General features: G+C 37.8%; 1 protein-coding gene across 1 annotated transcript in view; it reads right to left on the reverse strand.

Annotated features, from left to right (window-relative positions):
• YTHDC2 (YTH domain containing 2) overlaps positions 1 to 14,717 on the reverse strand; it is a 71,012-nt gene that overhangs the window by 37,026 nt on the left and 19,269 nt on the right. Inside the window, exons 8-12 of the mRNA XM_018053734.1 lie at positions 12,070 to 12,177; positions 9,535 to 9,683; positions 7,070 to 7,205; positions 3,268 to 3,394; positions 2,843 to 2,908 (exon numbers count right to left, since the gene is read on the reverse strand). Of these exons, the coding sequence (XP_017909223.1) occupies positions 2,843 to 2,908; positions 3,268 to 3,394; positions 7,070 to 7,205; positions 9,535 to 9,683; positions 12,070 to 12,177 (586 nt within the window). The remainder of the gene's footprint in view (positions 1 to 2,842; positions 2,909 to 3,267; positions 3,395 to 7,069; positions 7,206 to 9,534; positions 9,684 to 12,069; positions 12,178 to 14,717) is intronic.

Below are 14,717 nucleotides of genomic sequence, written 5' to 3' on the forward strand. Positions count from 1 at the left end.
TTCAGGCACTCAGTCATGTCCGACTCTAAGCGACTCCATGAACCACAGCACACCAGGTCTCCCTGTCCATAACCAACTCCCGGAGTCCACCCAAACCCATGTCCATTGAGTCGGTGATGCCATCCAACCATCTCATCCTCTGGCATCCCCTTCTCCTCCTGCCCTCAATCTTTCCCAGCACCAGGGTCTTTTCAAATGAGTCAGCTCTTCACATCAGGTAGCCAAAGTATTGGAGTTTCAGCTTTAACATCAGTCCTACCAATGAACACCTAGGACTGGTCTCCTTTAAGATGGACTGGTTGGATCTCCTTGCAGTGCAAGGGACTCTCAAGAGTCTTCTCCAACACCACAGTTCAAAAGCATCAATTCTTCAGTGCTCAGCTTTTTTATAGTTCAACTCTCATATCCATACATGACTACTGGAAAAACCATAGCCTTGACTAGATGGACCTTTGTTGGAAAAGTAATGTCTCTGCTTTTTAATATGCTGTCTAGGTTGGTCATAACTTTCCTTCCAAGGAGTAAGTGTCTTTTAATTTCATGGCTGCAATCACCATCTGCAGTGATTTTGGAGCCCCCCAAAATAAAGTCAGCCACTGTTTCCACTGTTTCCCCATCTATTTCCCATGAAGTGATGGGACCAGATGCCATGATCTTCATTTTCTGAATGTTGAGCTTTAAGCCAACTTTTTCACTCTCCTCTTTCACTTTCATCAAGAAGCTCTTCAGTTCTTCTTCACTTTCTGCCATAAGTGTAGTATCATCTGCATATCTGAGTTTATTGATATTTCTCCCGGCAATCCTGATTCCAGCTTGTGCTTCCTCCAACCCAGCATTTCTCATTATGTACTATGCATACAAGTTAAATAAGCAGGGTGACAATATACAGCCTTGATGTACTCCTTTTCCTATTTGGAACCAGTCTGTTGTTCCATGTCCAGTTCTAACCATTGCTTCCTGACCTGTATACAGGTTTCTCAAGAGGCAGGTCAGGTGGTCTGGTATTCCCAACAAATATTCAAGATTTAATCTATAGATGTAATATAATATAAAAACCCAAGTCAAATAAATATTTTGTGCTCCTGAATAATAGACACTTTAATATATTTTAACTTCATGCTCTGGAATTCTCATCTCTTTAAGAATTTTCCACAGGTTGTGGTGATACACATAGTCAAAGGCTTTGGCACAGTCAATAAAGCAGAAATAGATGTTTTTCTGGAACCCTCTTGCTTTTCTGATGATCCAACGGATGTTGGCAATTTGTCTCTGGTTCCTCTGCATCTTCTAAAATGCGCTTGAACATCTGGAAGTTCATGATTCACATACTGTTGCAGCCTGGCTTAGAGAATTTTGAGCATTACTTTACTAGCATGTGAGATGAGCACAACTGTGTGGTAGTTTGAGCATTCTTTGGCATTGCCTTTCTTAGGGATTGGAATGAAAACTGACCTTTTCAACCTGTGGCAGCTGCTGAGTTTTCCAAATGTGCTGGCATACTGAGTGCAACACTTTCGCAGCATCATCTTTTAGGATTTGAAATAGCTCAACTGGAATTCCATCACCTCCCCTAGCTTTGTTCGTAGGGATGTTTCCTAAGGCCCAGTTGACTTTACATTCCAGGATATCTGGCTCTAGGTGAGTGATCACACCATCATGGTTATCTGGGTCATGAAAATCTTTTTTGTATAGTTCTTATGTGTATTCTTGCCACCTCTTCTTAGTATCTTCAGCTTCTGTTAGGTCCATACCATTTCTGTCCTTTATTGAGCCCATCTTTGCATGAAATGTTCTCTTGGTATCTCTATTTATTTTAAGAGATTTCTATTCTTTCTCATTCTATTGTTTTCCTCTATTTGTTTGCAATGATCGTAGAGGAAGGCTTTCTTATCTCTCCTTGCTATTCTTTGGAACTCTGCATTCAGATGCTTATATCTTTCCTTTTCTCCTTTGCTTTAGCTTCTCTTCTTTTCTCAGCTATTTGGAAGGCCTCCTCAGACAACCATTTTGCCTTTTTGCATGTCTTTTCCTTGGGGATGGTCTCAATTACTGCCTCCTGTACAATGTCACAAACCTCTGTCTATAGTTCTTCAGGTACCCTATTATCTAATCCCCTGAATCTATTTGCCACTTCCACTGTATAATCATAAGGGATTTGATTTAAGTCATACCTGAATGGTCTAGTGGTTTTCCCTACTTTCTTAAGTTTGAATTTGGTGCTAAGGAATTAGTGATCTGAGCCACTGAAAGCTCCTGGTCTTGTTTTTGCTGACTATATATAGCTTCTCTATCTTTTGCTGCAAAGAATATAATCAGTCTGATTTTGGTATTGACCATCTGGTGATGTCCATGTGTAGAAGCATCTCTTGTGTTGCTAGACAAGGGTATTTGCTATTACCAGTGCATTCTCTTGGCAAAATTCTGTTAGCCCTTGCCTTGTTTCATTTTGCACTCTAAGGCCAAATATGGCTATTACTCCAGATATCTCTTCACTTCCTACTTTTGCATTCCAGTCCCCTATAATGAAAAGGACATCTTTTGGGGGTGTTAGTTCTAGAAGGTCTTGTAGGTCTTCGTAGAACCATGCAACTTCAGTTTCTTCAGTATTACTGGTTGAGGCATAGACTTGGATTACTGTGATATTGAATGGTTTGCCTTGGAAATCTTATTAGCAACCTACAAAGTAACTAAAAACTATTATTAGAATAAGTTCTTAGAACTACAAATATATATATATAGCTGGAAAAGAGACTATAAATAGCTTTTATAGGTCACATTCTATGATTTATATGGCTAATCTTTTTCAAAAGGAGTTAGAATTAAAAATAGCAAAAAGTTTTACCTGTAAGATTCTAGAAGATCCACAATTTCAGTCTGGCCAAAGTGTTTAGCCCAATCTAAAGCCATCCTGACAAAATTCAAAGGTATCAAATTTAAAAAGACAAATCATGTTCTCAAAATTAGGAAACTAATTACTCAAAGTTATTCATTCATCAATTAAAGTAGATATGTATGAGCAATTTTACACAACAGCTTTCTTTTTTTTTTAAGTTTTTCCTTTTTTTAAGCAACTTTATTTATTTACTAGCTGTGTTGCATGGTCTGTGGGATCCTGGTTGCCAATCAGGTATTATACCCATGTCCCCTGCAGACCAGCAGGGAAGTCCCCTCACAATAGCTTTTAATATAAAGGCAAATATAAGAAATCAAAAAAGATAAATGTAGCTATACGAAGGTATACAAAGAACAGATGCAATTAAAGATTACCAGCCATTTGATGCTTTACTATGAATATTGGCTCCCATACTAATTAACTGTTCTACTTGACTTGAGAAACCTCGTCCTGCAGCAACCATCAGAGCTGTTGCACTGGTTTCACTATGTCTATAATCAACTAAAAGAAAGAAAAGACATGTAAATGTTAAATTTTCAAATTATTTAAATACATTTTTATTTCTTTGAATATTAGGGGAATTAACCTAGGACATGGTCATTTACCTAAATATATAACAGCACTGTATAACCCTTAACTCAGATCATCTAAGATCTGATACTGATATGTCACTAGTATAAGCAGGATAAAATAAGTACCACAAGTTGGAAGGCAGGAGAAGGAAAGATTGTGTTAATCAAAGCAGAAAGGAAAGCTACTAACTTTGTTGAACTCTTAAGTAACCTTCTTAAATCTAGATTCTGCCTTAATCAAATGGTAAGATATAATTAAAAAGTTAATCATCATCAGAATCTGGTAATGAAAGTTAAAAGGGCAAATGAAAAATTTTAAATGATTTTTTGACATCCTTTTATTTTGCTTTTATTCCCCCATCAATCCAGGGTCTTATTATAAGATGCTTAAAGAGAGTAACACTGGCAGAAAGTTTACTTCCCATAAAAACCATCCATGAGAAAAAAAATAAACTTTTATTGAATTTAAATTCCATCTTAAAATATATTTCAAGCAATGCAATGTATTATAATTACTTAGAACTAATGTTCACAAAGTACAAAGTTGGTAATTTCGGAAAGAAATCACTACTGAGAAAACCTCTCTATAGTAAAACAGGTTAACAACCCTCTAAAACATGGTATCAAATATTAATATAAACCAATGGTTCTTAAGGTAGACAGGGGGACTTATAAGAGAATTACCTCAGGCTTTTTATTTCTGATAGCACAGATAGCTATGCCTTACTTCTAGATTCAGATTCAGTAGTCTCAGGTGAGAAAGCACATGCATTATTAAAAAGATCTGCAAAGATTATGATTTGTGTTCAATATATGAGAATTACTACTTCAATGGAATATTCAATTAGGGGTACAGATAAGCATGGGAGTTAGAAAATGACCAAAAATTCACTAATACTCTTTCCTTCAAAGGGTGGAGCCTAATTCCTCTCTCCTTGAGCGTGAGCTGAACTAAGCGACTCATTCTAGCAAATAGAATAAAGTGGAAAAAATGGTGTGCAACTTTGGAGACTAGGACATGAAAGGTACCTACAATTTCTTGCTTGCTTTTCCTTTTTCCCTTTTGAATCAAGCACACTGGGAAAAGCCAGCTGTCACATCTGAGAAGAACAAGGCAATCCTATGGATGGTCCAGATGGCAAAGAACAGAGGCCTTCTGCCAACAGCAGAGACAAACTGAGTTCTCTAGCCAACAGCCACGAGAGTGAGCCATCTTAGAAGCAGATCCTCAGTCTCAGTAAACGTTCAGATCACTGCACCCCTGCCAACAGCTTAACTACCAGTCTATGAGTGACTAGGAGCCAGAACCAATCAGTTAAGCTGCTCCCAGATTCATGACTCTCAATAACTATGTAAAATAATAAATGTCTTAGGTTGCTAAGTTTGGGAATCATTTCTTATGCAGCAATAGATGACTAGCATCCAGCATTCCACAGAAAGGCTAGTCCTACTAAACCAGCTAATTACTACCTGGCTACACAAGATCACACAGGAAAATTGATACAGTTAAAAAGGAATCTATGAAGCCAAAGGTTTCCTGGATCACATGAAGTATTTTCAACTTCTGGTGCCTTAAAATTAAGCACTGAGATTTTAGAAGAGAAATAAAAATATGGAAAGTAAATTACTGTTCATAGAGATATGCTAACATTTTAGTTCAATACATGTGGCTTAAGACATTAGAATACTGGGCTCTGGAAAATGTCCAATAAAACTATAAGGGAGAGATGACCATTATCAAAGTAATAGTCTAGTAGTCACAAAAGAAATATCTAAAAAGAGGGTCAAAGATAATACAAAAATACTTTAAAATGTTTCATAAATGTTTTAAAGCAATGTGTCTCAAAATTCAAATTTCCTAACTTATGGATAGAAACCTAAATGAAGTAGGCATTGGACCATATTAGATCATTTCAAGCATAAAAAAACAACAAAAGCAAAGGCCCAAAGATGGGAATGAGACAGCATATATGAAGAGCAAGAAGATAAGAGTGGCTAAATTATAGTGAACAAGGCAAACAGTAGAAAATGAGATTTAAAAAGAATATCAGAGACTAAATCAAGGGAAAAGACTTTGATTTTTATTCAAAGTATAACTGAAAGCCATCAGAAAATTGAGAGAAGAGAAGTAGCATGATCCAATTTCCTTTTCAAAAGGATCAATCCAACTGTTCTCTGGAGAACAGACTATAAGTAACATAAGAACAGAAGCTGTTAATAGGTCAGTGTAACAGTCCAGGAAAAAAATGTTGACTTGGGCTAGGATGGCAGCAGTATAGGCAGTAAAATATGGTGAGATTCAGGATTTATTTATAAAGTAAAACTAACAAGATTTGATAATGGATTACACGTGAGGTATGAGAGCAAAGTCAAGGATGATTTTATATTTTGTTACCTTAGCAACTAGGTGAATGGTAGTACCCTAAGGTTAGATTCAGTGTGCCTGGGATGGCCAAGCACTTGTATTTTTAATGGGGTCTAAAACTGATAATGATCACTAGAGGAACATTCACGAAATAGCAGGTTGAAAGAGAGGTTAGGAGATAGAAAATCAAGTTGTTTGGCGTAAATCTATTTTTATTCCTCTAACAGACTTCCAACTGGAGATGTCAAGTAGTGAGGTATACTGAAGTGAGGGGAGAGGTCAGGATTGGAGATGACATAAAGTTAGGAGTCATTTTAAATAAATATTTAAAGCTACGACTAGATGAGATTCAACTCAGGAGTAAGCGTAAAGAGAAGCAATTTAAGGACTGAGGGCTAGGACATTTCATATTTGGAGGTCAAGAAAGAGACAAAAATCCTGCCAAGGAAACCAAGACCCACCAGTCAAAGTGATGAGAAAAAAATAAATCAAGTATGGAATATCAGAAGTAAACTGAAGAACATATTTCAAGAAGGGAGTGGTCAATTATAATAATGCTGAGAAGTTCAATTTGACAACTAAGTCCCTTTCAGTACTGACCTTCCATTACCATCATTCTACCTTTTGCCTAAAAGCCTTTAGGGTTCTAAAACTCACCTCTGCTTATTAATATCCATTATAATCAGTGAATGAAATCAGAGTAAATCATTAATGAAAATGTCACATGATATAATGCAGGTACATGTGATTCAGAACTTGAGCCTAAATAACTAAGGGTATACTAAAATTTTTCACTTATTGAATGAATAATCTAGAGCAAAAGATATTAACGTTTTTCCCTGTTTTGAAATCATAAATCTCTTTGAAAATCCAAGATATTTGGATTGTCAAGGAGGAAGAGGGGTGATTTGGGGGTGAGTATATTTATATCACAAATCTTATAAACATAAAAACACTTTTGCATATAATTATCATATATTCACAGACCCCATAAAACTGTTCTGGAGACATTATGTTAAGAATCCTTGATTTAATATAATACTATTCTATTGCACAATATCTATTCTACTATGCTAATAAGAAAAATCCTCACTTGTACATCTGAAATAAGTACTCCAAAAGAACAAATTATTGGTGGTGAACAAAAAGTGAATCTTGAATTTTATTAATTAAACTATATCTCTATCATAATAAATAGCTGCAAGAGTAATTTAAAAAACTGAAATAATTTACACTTACCACTAACATTTTCAGTTAAAATAAGGTGAAAGACCTGAGCAAAGGCATCAACATCTTTATGCAGCCATATGTCAGAAAGACAAGCATCCATTTCCTTTATTAACCATGGTTCAAGGCAATTCACATCTTTTTCTGTCTTCAAAAAGAAACAAGATTATAAATTACCTAACCTTTGCTGACAAAGAACATAAGATGGCCATAATGACCATAAGAACTATTAGTCATACAGTGTAATATCAAAGGATTTGATATAAAAGTTTGTCATTTCATCATAAACATTATCATTTCCAATACTGTATCTTGTTTTCACATTCATCTTTTACCTGAGAATAAGCTTGTCAACAAGGCAGTATGATCTAGTCACAATATTAACTGTGCTTCTGACACAATGTTGCTAAATATACCTGCAGATCAGTGGTCTTTTCTCCCAACTGTCCCACAGAGGAAATGCCACCTGGAACTTGTCAACACTGAAGCCAAGACCCACCCCAGAGCAAGTACATCAGAATCTCTGATGGAGGCCAGATTCCACAGGACTTTAAATGTTCCTCAGTCCAGTTCAGTTCAGTCGCTCAGTCATGTCCAACTCTTTGCGACCCCATGAATCGCAGCACGCCAAGCCTCCCTGTCCATCACCAACTCCTGGAGTTCACTCAGACTCGCGTTCATCGAGTCAGTGATGCCATCCAGCCATCTCATCCTCTGTCATCCCCTTCTCCTCCTGCCCCCAATCCCTCTCAGCATCAGAGTCTTCTCCAGTGAGTCAACTCTTCGCATGAGGTGGCCAAAGTATTGGAGCTTCAGCTTTAGCATCATTCCTTCCAAAGAAATCCCAGGGCTGATCTCCTTCAGAATGGACTGGTTGGATCTCCTTGCAGTCCAAGGGACTCTCAAGAGTCTTCTCCATTACCACAGTTCAAAAGCATCAATTCTTCGGCACTCAGCTTTCTTCATAGTCCAACTCTCACATCCATACATGACTACTGGAAAAAGCATAGCCTTGACTAGACGGACCTTAGTCGGCAAAGTAATGTCTCTGCTTTTGAATGTGCTATCTAGGTTGGTCAGGAGATGCTAATATGTAGCCAGGCTTAAGAATCACTAATTTACAGAATCAAAATGCCATTCACTGAACCAAATGGATATTCCCAACATTAAATAATAATTTTAAGGCAATGGCACCCCACTCCAGTACTCTTGCCTGGAAAATCCCATGGGCAGAGGAGCCTGGTAGGCTGCAGTCCATGAGGTCGCTGAGGGTCGGACACAACTGAGCGACTTCACTTCTACTTTTCACTTCCATGCATTGGAGAAGGAAATGGCACCCCACTCCAGTGTTCTTGCCTGGAGAATCCCAGGGATGGGGGAGCCTGGTGGGCTGCCGTCTATGGGGTCGCACAGTCAGACACGACTGAAGTGACTTAGCAGTAGCAGCAGCAAGCATTCTTTAAAAGTATACGTTCTTTACAAGAATAGTTCATTAGGATGCATCAGAACTTTAAACAATGAGAGAAAACGGCCAAGCATATTTGCATTCTCATGCTCAATACAGTTTAATTCCTTTTCTAAAAAGTACACAGTCCCAGCCATTGTTTTAATCACCAATGCCTTTTTAAGAACTCTGAATGAAAGTTGCTCAGTTGTGTCTGACTCTTGTAACCTGTGAGGCTCCTCTGCCCATGGGGATTCTCCAGGCAAGAATACCAGAGTGAGCTGTCATGCCCTTCAGGGCATCTTCCCAACTCAGGGATTGAACCCAGGTCTCCCGCACTGCCTGCAGATTCTATACCATCTGAGCCACCAGGGAAGTCCTTTAGAATTCTAAACCACAATCAAAGACCAGAAGGAACCTAGGAAATTCATTAGTTTGTTTTCAAATAGGCATGGAACCCAAAGTAGCAAAAGCCCCAACTAGGGGCTAGAGCTGGAGAGTGAGGGATGAGCAGGCAGGACGTCTACAAAAAAAGATTTTGTGAAAGATTCTGTGGCAAAATAAAAGGGAGAAAAGAAGAAGAAACTGAGCTCTATAATGGGTAACTGACTTTACAGTCACATAGCTTTCTGGTGGAAACCCTGGTCTTGATTATACTTGCCTTAATACCAACAGTCCTTTCTCAGTTTTTTCCTAACTTAGCTAATCTTATATTGCTTAGATCATAGGTCCTTTATTTTTGACATGACAAAATATCAAGCAATGATAATGTATATACATAATAACTATATTTTCTTGAAACAATTAATAGAAAATATTGAAATAATTTTAACTCAGAATGAAACAATAAAAGATGTTGCATTACTTGAAAAAAAGAGTTTATAGAAAGTTATTCTGAAAAATGTGTTGCAGTCTAAGATAAAGTAAGGGAATTATGCTTTAATAATGTAATAAAAATTATAATCTCATAAAATATTGTTTAAAGTACACAATTTTCACTCAAACTATCAGTGTAAAACCACTGAGGTCTTACCAGCTGACTGAAGACAGCGTCACCACCATCATCCAATAAATCATACTCTTCAGTCACATTTGGGATAGCTCTCTGTCTCTGAGATTCAGGCTTGAAAGTATTCTCTTGAGCTGAGTACCATTCTGTAAGTGTGGTTTGTTGTTTTTCCTCTAAATTAATTACCAAAGAAAATAAGTTGATACATTCTTTGTTTTATGAAATACATTTCTTTAAAAGAATTAAGTGAATTTGAAAATATCTAAAAGTTGGCCTTAAAGTTACTTTTTTTAAAATTAATTAGAAACATTCAATAAAACATGTTCAGTTCAGTTGTCGCTCAGTCATGTCCGACTCTTTGCAACCCCATGAATCGCAGCACGCCAGGCCTCCCTGTCCGTCACCAACTCCCAGAGTTTACCCAAACTCATGTCCATTGAGTCAGTGATGCCATCCAGCCATCTCATCCTCTGTCGTCCCCTTCTCCTCCTGCCCCCAATCCCTCCCAGCATCAGGGTCTTTTCCAATGCGTCATCTCTTCGCATGAGATGGCCAAAGTATTGGAGTTTCAGCTTTAGCATCAGTCCTTCCAATGAAGCTCTCCTTTAGGATGAACTGGTTGGATCTCCTTGCAGTCCAAGGGAGTCTTCTCCAACTCCACAGTTTAAAAGCATCAATTCTTCAGCACTCAGCTTTCTTCACAGTCCAACCCTCACATCCATACATGACTACTGAAAAAACCATAGACTTGACTAGACGGACCTTTGTTGGAAAAGTAATGTCTCTCCCTTTTAATATGCTGTCTAGATTGGTCATAACTTTCCTTCCAAGGAGAAAGCGTCTTTTAATTTCATGGCTGCAGTCACCATCTGCGGTGATTTTGGAGCCCAAAAAATAAAGTCTGACACTGTTTCCACTGTTTCCCCATCTATTTCCCATGAAGTGATGGGACCAGATGCCATGATCTTCATTTTCTGAATGTTGAGCTTTAAGCCAACTTTTTCACTCTCCTCTTTCACTTTCATCAAGAAGCTTTTTAGTTCCTCTTCACTTTCTCCCATAAGGGTGGTGTCATCTGCATATGTGAGGTTACTGATATTTCTCCCAGCAATCTTGTGCTTCTTCCAGCCCAGTGTTTCTCATGTGTACTCTGCATATAAGTTAAATAAGCAGGGTGACAATATACAGCCTGGATGTACTCCTTTTCCTATTTGGAACCAGTCTGTTGTTCCATGTCCAGTTCTAACTGTTACTTCCTGACTTGCATATAGGTTTCTCGAGAGGCAGGTCAGGTGGTCTGGTATTTCCATCTCTCTCAGAATTTTCCACAGTTTATTGTGATCCACACAGTCAAAGGCTCTGGCACAGTCAATAAAGCAGAAATAGATGTTTTTCTGGAACTCTCTTGCCTTTTCCGTGATCCAGCAGATGTTGGCAATTTGATCTCTGGTTCCTCTGCCTTTTCTAAAACCAGCTTGAACATCTGGAAGTTCATGGTTCATGTATTGCTGAAGCCTGGCTTGGAGAATTTTGAGCATTACTTTACTAGTGTGTGAGATGAGTGCAATTGTGCAATAGTTTGAACATTCTTTGGCATTGCCTCCAAAGAATAAAACATGTTATGTTGAACCAAAAGGAGACATGAAACTGCTTTAAAAAACTTCATCTGTTCATCTACTGGTAAGAAGTTTACTTCTATAAAAGTACAAAATTTAATGAACAGTATTTTATCCATGTAACAAATATTGTTTAAACCAATGACTAATATCCGCACAGCACTTTGAAGGAAATCATTTACTGAACTTCTACCACCATGCTAGTTGTTTGAGATACAAGTTATATAATCAGAGCCAGAAATTTTATAATGTTACGTATTACTGATTCAACATCGCACTGTGAAACAGGCATTGCCAATTGCTTTTTTTAGCAAAATCCAAAGAATTTAACATCATTTGTCCAAAGTTATACTAACTAAACAAAGGAATCAAAACTTGAAGTCAAGTATTCCATCATGAATAATGTAGTTAAAAGTAACCAGAAGGAACTTAACCTTAATTCAAAAGTGGACATATAGCATAAATCACAAGAGATATAGTAATAGGCAGATCATGCTACATTCAAAATTCAGATGCAACTGATAACAATTTCAAGATTTGAAGAACTCAACAGTTATAAGAAAGATGAGCCTTTCATCACTTACATACAACTCTCTTCTTTCTTCACCTACCTCTTGCTCCCACTCTGTAACATATGCTGGGGGACAGCCAGCATATCATCTTCTCCCTCCTTAAAACTGTGGCTGAATCTCTGGATGCAGACACTCGGCCTATCCAGCTCTGGCATTCCTTTTCAATTCCTCTCCATAGATTATAACTTTTGGACATAAACCACAATATAAAAGGTCCATTTGGGACAGTAGTCTAATATAATATTCTACAACTATACACAGAGAGAAATACTTTCAAGTATCTTTGTATATGCACAGTATAAGACTGGAGTACTCTAAAAAGTCAGTATCAATAGTAACTTTCTTTTTTATTTGTTTGATAAAGAGCTTACCTCGTTGTTTTTCCTTTTTGTATTTTAACATTTCTTTGTTTGTATATCCAGTAGTTCTTAAAATGTCTTCCAAAAACATTTCTTTTACTTCAAATGGTCTTCCTTGTACTAAATAATAGGAGTATTTTAAATAGTCAACTTGCATCTTAGAGGTAATTTGCATAAAAACATAAGATTCTCAAATTAATAAATCTGAGTATTAATCCAAAGGCAATTCCATAGATCAAGTAATCCTCATATTGCCCTTTAAATATAACTTTGATAGACAACTGTTATTTGCATGTTTTTTCCAATGTTTGCTATTCACTTGTGTGTTTGGCATTATACTAGGTACTAGGAATATAAACGGCAAGTAGAAACAGAGTTCTTCCTGTTCTCCTGGAGCTTAAAGACTGCAGTCTAGCAGGAGAGTCAGACCTTAATCCAGCAATTCAGAACAACAATGTAAAAATAAAGTTGCGAAAAGTCCTGTGAGAGAGAAGTACAAGATACCATGACAGTACATAATAGGAGAACTTGAATGAGATGAGAAAAACATCTTCACTGAGAAAAATGAGAACCAAGAGAAGGAGGTAAACAAAATAATTAAGCTACACAGAGAGGAAACAGTGCAATATGAAGAAGGAAAAAAAAAAAAAAAACACACAAAACAGTACGCACAAAGGCCCTATCGTGTGAAAGAGTATGATGGTCTCAAGGAACTAAAAAGCCAAGCTATTTGGAACATGATGTGAGGAGTGGTGTGTAGAGGGGGCTATAGTTCAAGATGAGGCCAAAAAAACAGGTCTTATTAAGGGTTTAGGTCTTTGTTCTGAGATAAAGGTTGTTCAAAGTTTAAGCTCATGAGAGTATTTAAATCATCAAAATTACACTTCAGAAAACAACACTCTGGCTGAAACCTGGGGAATGGATTTAAGAGAGCAGAGTAGAGAAACAGACCAGGTAGGGGCAATTACAATTGTTCAGGCTGAAGAGGACAATAACCTGAATAAGACTGGTGACAGTAAAAATGGAAGGAGACAGACAAACTCTAGATAGACAGGAAGTAAAATCCACAGAAATCAGCATTAGATTAAATATGGAGGAATGATAAGGAAGTGTCAACCACAGCTCTTAAAAGTCTAGCTTAAAAAACCGGATAGACAAAGATGTCATTCTCCGAGGCTGACAAGGAAAGCTAAAGAAAAACAAGTTGGCTTATGGGAGTTGGGGTTTGGTTTTATACATGTCAAATGTTAGTTGCCAAAATGAGCTTCCATTAGCAGATGCATAAATTTTATGTGCCTTCAGTTCAGTTGCTCAGTCGTGTGCGACTCTTTGTGATGCGATGGACTGCAGCATGCCAGACTTCCCTGTCCATCACCAACTCCCAGAGACTGCTCAAACTCATGTATATCGAATCAGTGATGCCATCCAACCATCTCATCCTCTGTCATCCCCTACTCCTTCTGCCTCTAGTCTTTCCCAGGAATAGGGTCTTTTCCAAAGAGTCAGTTCTTCACATCAGGTGGCAAAAGTGTTGGAGTTGCAGCTTCAGCATCAGTCCTTCCAATGAACATTCAGGACTGATTTCCCTTAGGATGGACTGGTTGAATCTCCTTGCAGTCCAAGGAACTCTCAAGAGTCTTCTCCAACTCCACAGTTCAAAAGCATCAATTCTTCAGTGCCCAACTTTCTTTATGGTCCAACTCTCACATCCACACATGACTACTGGAAAAACCATAGCCTTGACTAGACGGACCTTTGTTGGCAAAGTAATGTCTCTGCTTTTTAATATGCTGTCTAGGTTGGTCTTATGAACAAAAAGTCCTACAGGTTGTGACCTAGGTCATTTGGTCAATGGTATGATTAACTAAAACAGGCAACACAGAAGAAGCAGATTTTTTATCTATTTTTTTAATATATTCTTTTTATTTCTTTTAATTTATTTCTTTTAGTTGGAGGTTAATTACTTTACAATTATTGTAGTGGTTTTTGCCATTCATTGACATGAATCAGCCATGGGTGTACATGTGTTCCCCATCCTGAACCCCCTTCCCACCTCCCTCCCCATCCCAACCCTCAGGGTCATCCCAGTGCACCAGCCCTGAGCACCCTGTCTCATGCATCGAACCTGGACTGGCATCTGTTCATATATGATAATATATATGTTTCAATGCTATTCTCTCAGATCATCCCACCCTCTCCCTCTCCCACAAAGTCCAAAAGACTGTTCTATACATCTGTGTCTCTTTTGCTGTCTCGCATATAGGGTTATTGTTACCATCTTTCTAAATTCCATATATATGTGTTAGTATACTGTATTGGTGTTTTTCTTTCTGGCTTACTTCACTCTGTATAAGAGGCTCCAGTTTCATCCACCTCATTAGAACTGATTCAAATGTATTCTTTTTAATGGCTGAGTAATACTCCATTGTGTATATGCACCACAGCTTTCTTATCCATTCATCTGCTGATGGACATCTAGGTTGCTTCCATGTCCTGGCTATTGTAAAGAGAGCTGCAATGAACACTGGGGTGCATGTGTCTCTTTCAACTCTGGTTTCCTCGGTGTGTATGCCCAGCAGTGGGATTGCTGTGTCATATGGTAGTTCTATTTCCAGTTTTTTAAGGAATCTCCACACTGTTCTCCATAGTGGCTGTACTAG

This window comes from Capra hircus, chromosome 10, assembly GCF_001704415.2.
Source record: "Capra hircus breed San Clemente chromosome 10, ASM170441v1, whole genome shotgun sequence".
Lineage (NCBI taxonomy): Eukaryota > Metazoa > Chordata > Mammalia > Artiodactyla > Bovidae > Capra > Capra hircus.